We start from the raw sequence: 7,636 nt of genomic DNA on the forward strand, positions 1-7,636 counted from the left end.
TGCAGACAGGCACGGGCAAGCTCGTTCCAGCTCTCCTCTGCATTCAGTGCAATGCAGAGATCCCAAGAATCTAAAAACCTAGCCAGAGAGCAGTAAAAATTAACAGGACAATGAAGAATATATGTATTACATTTACATTCAAGTCACTATAAAAGTCTGGGAATTTTATATTGATGCCAACTGATTTATAAAAAGTTTTAAGATTCTAAACTAAGTCCCAGGAAAATTTTGGTATATTTCCATGTTTAAGTTGTGTAACAGAACAATATATTTACATATATATTTTTAACATTTGTGGCTATCAGCCTGATGATAAGCATCTAAACGCTGTGATGGGTCCTTCCAGTGGTTGCAAGCCTTTGTTTTACAACCTAATAAAAATCTCTCTGCTGACTAGAAGTGAATACAACTACACCTCGGTATGTATACAACGACTGGCAGATACCTTCATATGCTCCTCATTTCCTACTTTTATTATTATGTTACTAACACAATCCCTTTATATATACATTGCCCCCATCTCAATGCAATAAACATTACAGCCAATATATATGCCATTATAAATGAAGGATACAAGATGACATGCTGGTGTCTTACCTTCTTAACATTAAAGTCTGAGTAAGCATCTTTTTCAGCTCTTTGGGCTCTGCATCTTTTATTTTGTTCTGGAAACTGTGCGTACCTAAATATATATTATTTAACATCCCACTCTGTGTCTGGCAGGTCAGCTCCCCATTGTGTAAGAGAACCGGTTTATGACCATAAGGAAGCTTTGTCCCTCCTGCCAGGATAACCTTGGAGCCTGAAAAAAAAAAGAAAACATTTTTTTTTACCCACAACTACTGTAAATACACTGCAAATGTTGTGCATCTCAGAAGCTGCCCACTACAGAATGTGACCACCACCCTTTCTGCTAGTAGCTTCAAATGCTAGACAATGAATTTGAATTCTAGTTTGTGTACATGCATTAGGGTTTATGTACAAAAATTAGAATTGGAAGGTGTCCTGAGGAATGAGAAATAAAATTCAGTCAGGTAAATTTATAGGTTTGCATTTATGACTAAACATGATAGCTACCTGCCAGTCATCCTGATCTAGTGCCTTTATTAGTCCCTAACCTAGCAAGTATACAGATCTGGAGTTTTGTCTTGAGTTGCTGCATATTTGTTTGGGGTCAGTGACTTATAAACAAATGAAGCCAGGGGGAATCAACACAAACACATATGTAGAGAGGCTTTTTTAATATTGATCAAAAAAATAATCATTGAAGATCATACACATTAGCAAAACAATTCTTGTATTAAAAGAGTTTAACGTAATTCATTTTGCAGACTAAATATCAATATTAATGAGGATATTGCAGCTAATTGATGAATACTAGATTTAGAACATAAGAACAAAAGTGCAGCACTTTTACTGTGGACCAATCATGGTTCTTTTTGTTTAATAAAAAGATGAAGCCTGTAACTATTTGGAACTTTTTTTATCTAGAGTTTTGAGCACATTTTGGGAACAGGGAATCTGACATTCTCTTATACATTCCCTGGTCGGAATCAATTATTGCCATTGAAACACGTGGACCTGGGAGATTCCCACCAGAAATAGAACCCTTTGTTTTCTCCAGTTTTAGTTGATCAGACCCGGTAAACAGTACCTTAATGAGAAAAAGGATAGCTGAGTATGTACCTTGTATGGTGTCCTTGTGAAAGACATATGTAAACACTTTGTCATCATCAAAGGCACAGAAGACACCTTTATCCATCGGCCAGTTTTCCCAAAGTATGCCTTTGATGGTTGGGGAAAGGTTTGGAATTTCATACAAATTATCATTTTGCTAAAAAATGAAACATAGAGAAAGTCAATGTGTGATTTCAAACAACCTGCAATTGAAGCAGCACTAAAAACGATCCCAAACTGATCATCACTCACATCAATTTACTTCATCATATATTCTAATGTAATTGGATATGTTTTCCTACTGGAATTACCATATGATCTTAATCTAGAAAAACAAGCGTGTAGATACAAAAGCAGTAGTGCTACCAATTATTATTTATATTTTTATTCTAGATAATAGGTCTAGGAGAACACTTCCCTTCAGAACTAAGAGAACCATCAGAACCATTTAGGGAAGAAAACCTAACTGCTCACTTCACCTCGTTCAAATACACCTTCCATTATAATGACAGATAATTCTGAAATAAATCTGAAAACTTTGTAGTGCTCTTAAAAGTTGAACTGCAAAAAGATAACAAAAATGGGGCAGCATGTTGGCTCAGAGGTTAGCACTCTGGCATCTGCAGTGCTAGATCCCAGGTTCAAATCTTGGCCAGGACACTATCTGCATGTTCACCCAGTATTTGGGTGGGTTCACACAATGCAAAAACATGCAGTTAGGTTAACTGGCTTCCCCCCAAAACTGACCTTAGACTGCGTTAATGACAAATGACTGTGGTAGGGACATTAGTTTGTGAGCCCCTTTAACTGACAGCTAGTGACATGACTATGGACTTTGTAAACCTCTGTGTAATATTACTTTAACATATGTAATAATGCAATTGAATCAATAGATTCATGAAAAAACATTAAACGTTTTTTTTTTGTGGGGCCCACCATAAATACCAGAAAATGCCCGGCTTTCAGCTTTATGTTATACCTGCACATCTCTATTAGACTGTAAAGTGCAGTAAACATAGTCAAAAGTCAAAACATGTTTGAGTACAACCTTAGGTGTATTTCATAATTGTCACTGAAATAAACATTGTAACTTACTGGGCAACATACAAATCCTTCAGTCTTCTCATCAATTAAAACTAATCTTGTTCCAGATGTGTCAGGAAAGATCTTTCGTATGCTGACCGGGTGCCGGTATTCATTGACATATTGCCAGTCTTCAAGGTAAAAGTACTTCAGAAGCCCCGTCTATTTAAAAAAAAAAAAGTTGGACAATAGTAAATACTATGAAAGTGGCTCTGTCATTAGCTTTAAATTAGTAACACATTAGATTCATTGCAAAATGTAGAACTTTAAATCTTACTTTAGCACAATTTATTATATTGGGAGGTGGACGTAATCTCATATAGTGGGAATTTAAAGCAAACTTATACTAAAACTATTTGTTCTCGTCTAAGATTAGGCACTGTAAGATTCCCACTGCTACCTTTACAAGCTCAAAAATGTTTTTTTGTGTGATATACCAAACCTTGTATCACTTTGTTATCAAGGAAAAACTTTTATGAGTCTAAATGACTTAGGCTATGTATCCACATCAGATGATTCCTGACCGATTATCGCCTTAGGGCTGATATCGAACAAGAATCTGGTGTGTGTGTACAGCGTTTTTCGTTCATGGATCAGTCCTGGCAGATCCACGAACTGTGAACAAAGATAATAGAAGTGAAAGGGAGAGAGCACAGTGGGGTGCCTCTCCATCATTCTCCCCCCTCTCCTCTGGATAGAGCAGGACTGCACTGTATGTACAGCGCGCGTTCATTCATCTTTCAGTCTTTTGTCGTTGGAAAGGATCATGAAAGATCCTTTCCAATGACAAATATTGAACATGTGTACGTAGTCTTAGTGGCTTCCCCCATGGTTTAGCGCTATTCTCTGTCAAATAAAGCATATTGATGATTAATAGGGAGCTCACCTTTAAAAGGGACACAATGGGTGAACTGAGCTTCAAGGATTGGGTCTATTTAACAAATGCAGCATCAGAGGGCTAAATAGATATTAATAAAATTGAACAGCAGGAACCTTGGGCAGGACTATTACTAGGATTTACTGAAAACATGCCTTCTTTAAAGCATACACAGTTTTTTTTTCCAGCAACACAAATTGTATTTAAAAAAGAAAGAAAAAAATTACATTAGTTCCATAGATAAGGAAATCTCCAGTCAATGAATGGCACAATATTCGATACTTCTCATCAGCAGATGGGAACAGACGTGTCTCCCGCTCTTCCTGAGCTTCTAGAGATTCACCTTCAATCTGAAGATTCAGAAACCACAATTTATCAAAAATATATTTTGCTTTTATATTCAAAGCAGTATGTGAGAGATTCTTATTACACAAGGAAATAAAATCAGCTAGTAGACTTTACTTGGAATCCCTGTGTACATGCCACAGCAAGCATTAGCAATTACATTTGTTTTCAATCTTTCAGGAGTGCACATTCCAGAGTCTCAACTCATTTCATAATCTTAATCTGAAAACATGATCAACACGTTCATCATATAACATTAAAACTCTCATGCACAATCTCCAAAGTTAAAAAGGGCAATTTTATGTATTTTATGTATTGACTCACAATTAAACACTGGGGATAATCCATTTTTAACATTCATTTTGAACTGAAGAATAATTAGGGTGAAAGTAGCAATCAACTTTTTTTTTATAGGCATACAGCAATGTTTTATATGCTATATGAACCACACAGATTATCCCCCAATACTTTGTAGTCACATAGGGACAGCACCAGAAGTGCATGAAAAAAGGCAGGGGGGTTGGGCTGGGCGTTGAGCATAACCCTACAGAAAGAATAAGCAAGAGAAGCAGCACATGCAGGGGTGTTTTTATTTTATATCATGCTCATCTAATACCAGGAATTGAGGAAAATGGTAGTCATAGAATAAAAAAAAGTTTCAGGTTTCTTTAAGATAAGGTATCTATTTACAGCCTAGGGTACACTCCTAGGATTACATTGACAGTTCTTTATACCTAGATGATATTCTCACCATATGAAGCTGCACTTTGCCCTCAAACAAAGCAGCAGCATAATCGGAATTTAGGCTCATGCTTGCAACAGTCCCCAGGTACTCCATGTCCTTCATCTTCTCAACACCTGCACAACATGAAGTCATTGCTTTGAGATATATTTAAAAAGGACAAAAGTAATTTCAAAAGGTAATATAACTAATACACCATAACGGTATACAGATGAAAAAATTATTACACTTTAATAATGGGGACAAAAATAATAGCAAGACAGTGACTTGGCCAAGATGCAAACCTGGGACTTCAGTGATGCAAGGTAAGAGTGCTAGCCACTGAGCTTGTAGTGATGACCCCACCACTCTAAGTCTGATTCCCTCTGTGAATGTGGTAACACAAGGCTGATATCAAGCCAAATTCAGGTGCTTGACTCATTTATTTTAAAAACATTTATTTTAATGAATACATAACTATATACTTTGGTATGTGTGATTATATATCTGCATTATGTGAAGACTGTATGAAGTGTATGATTTAATAAACATCAATAAGAAGTAACATTATGTAATCAGTGAGACAGACTCGTACCATTCTCAGTCAGAGCATAGAACCAGGCCCGATTGTTCATTCCTACAGCAACATGGTAGGGACCAACAGCCACAAAGTTAGGCTCCACCTCAACAGAAACTGTGATCGGAAGCTCCTAACAAACAATAAATTTGAATCAAGTGTTAGTGATTGATTTAAGAGGTCTTCTATTTATTGTGCATGAAAAACAATAACTTCCTTTTTTCTATAAAAAAAAAAAAAAACAGAACATTTATTCTGCTATTTGCTTATTGCATTGAATTGTTGCCATAATTTAACAGAGAGAGTGTCTAAGAAGAACCAAAAGAATCATAATTTTTATCAGACGTGTTTAGGCTGCTAGCTCTAATATGGGCAATAAATGCTGGCTATATAATGGCAGATTGGGCAGTACTGAACTTCTTCCCAAGGCCATAAGGCTTAAAAACTCTGATATAAATGAGAGACAAAAAAAAAACAGTGCAAAACCATATTTATGCGCTAGTTTACCATATTTCAATAACTATCTATCACCACATTGTACAATATTTAAATAAACATGTAAAAACCTTTGTGGACTTATTACTGCCCTATGCATTGGCATATGAGGACCTGCAGAACTATCAGGATGAATCAAGAGTTTCTACAACTTAGCACTTAGCAATGTAAAAAAAAAAAAAAAAGATAAAACAATTTATTCTTACCCCTTCTACCTGATTGCACACAGTGACTTCCAGCAGGGACGTAAGGTAAGCAATCTTGGTGCCACTTGTATCTCCCAAAATAGGAAGTTTGGTTAGGAAGACGCTGAGTGACCCTCGCTGGGTGGATACCGCCAACAATTGTCCATCATCTGTCCAGGAAAGTCTATCTAAACCTTTAGCAAACGAGAAATGGTAGTCAATATAAAGTTGGTATTGATTCTTCTACATATTTTGTATCCAACTCCAACCAAAACTGTACTATATAGTGCCGAGTGCTAGAGTCTTTATTTAGTTTTTACCAGCAATGAAAATTTGGTTCCTAAAATTCCCCAGTCTACCATAAAGAAATTTAAATTTTTTTTTAACATATATTTTTTTAGCCAGTCCTAGGCTCATCCTTAATCCCCTCCTAATTCTCTCAGCTTTCGGCTTCTCCCCCTGTTCTACACTTAAAATCAGAAAGAAAGCCTGATGCAGCCTATACAAAATTTTACATAAGCCTTTACAATTTTACAATTTTCTTCACAAATTTCCTTCTAAAATGTGTTTTCCTTTGAGGCCTGTGCCCTCCTGACAATATTATGCTGTTTTCCTTTTCTGGTCCTCAGGCAAAACCTACACACGTAGCAGTAAACACATGACGAGTACCTACCCTCTCTCACCCCATCCAAGACAAACTAAAGAAGTTATTTTGCTTATGTATGTTGAAGAGTAAATACCCTTAAAATAAGCAGTTTGGTTACCTTTAGTTTCATCATCCAGGGTGATGATTGCATACATTTCTTTTAGCTCACTCAAGTCATGGATTTTAATACTAAAAAAAAAGTAAAATTGTCATAGGGACAAAATAGAAACAGAAATGGTAACAGTCAGTAATAATATAAAGAGTCTATTTTGTTAGGGTTTTGAAAAATGATTGTACTCAGCTGATTATTTATGTGTGTGCCAAATGAAGCCAATATATAAAATTAATATTGTGCTGCATGGCAAACTCTGGCGCACAGGGGTAAATGGAATATAAGAGCATCAAGTACCAGAGCTTAGTGTACACAGACGCAAACTGGCATTATAGCAACTCCTGTAAAGTGAACAAATTGTGACAAAATATCAAAGAGTAATACCAATGAGTTGATGAGAAGCCCTGATATTACAGTACATTAGATCACACATGTACACATAATAAAAAGAAATGTATCCATGGATGTGTTGTCAGATGATATCTGTAAAAAAAATGGTTGGTTTGGAAAAATCATTGAGAAAGTCACTCACTTGTTGTCACCACATGATGCTGCTTTGTTCAATGACTGTGAAATGGCAATACTGGTTAGATTGTCCTTATGATTGCTTGCCTGGAACAGCTCTTGACCAATCTCACTCATGTGTGTGGAAATCACCACAAAAAAGCCAAGAGAAAAGCCAATCATGATGTAGCCGTCACCATACCTGGCCAAATAGAAGAAATACACCCACCTTTTATTTATTATTTCATTAAAACAGCTTATATCTATAAAAACTCTTACTATATTTATGGCAAAGGTATTAACTCATTAAAACTTGGGATTTCCTAATGATCAACATTGGACAGGTCATGTCTATAATAACATCTTAAATTTACACAGACCAGATTCTACCTTATTCCTCCTATATTTGCTTCT

General features: G+C 36.0%; 1 protein-coding gene across 1 annotated transcript in view; it reads right to left on the reverse strand.

Moving 5' to 3' along the window:
- The window catches only part of WDR19 (WD repeat domain 19), a gene marked incomplete in the record, with an annotated part of 30,288 nt that overhangs the window by 14,922 nt on the left and 7,730 nt on the right, over positions 1 to 7,636 (reverse strand). Inside the window, 10 exon segments of the mRNA XM_072406317.1 lie at positions 1 to 78; positions 598 to 802; positions 1,687 to 1,834; positions 2,773 to 2,922; positions 3,865 to 3,987; positions 4,734 to 4,840; positions 5,299 to 5,413; positions 5,982 to 6,154; positions 6,725 to 6,795; positions 7,251 to 7,424. Coding sequence (XP_072262418.1) covers positions 1 to 78; positions 598 to 802; positions 1,687 to 1,834; positions 2,773 to 2,922; positions 3,865 to 3,987; positions 4,734 to 4,840; positions 5,299 to 5,413; positions 5,982 to 6,154; positions 6,725 to 6,795; positions 7,251 to 7,424 — 1,344 coding nt within the window.

The sequence above is a fragment of the Pyxicephalus adspersus genome, chromosome 3, assembly GCF_032062135.1.
Source record: "Pyxicephalus adspersus chromosome 3, UCB_Pads_2.0, whole genome shotgun sequence".
Lineage (NCBI taxonomy): Eukaryota > Metazoa > Chordata > Amphibia > Anura > Pyxicephalidae > Pyxicephalus > Pyxicephalus adspersus.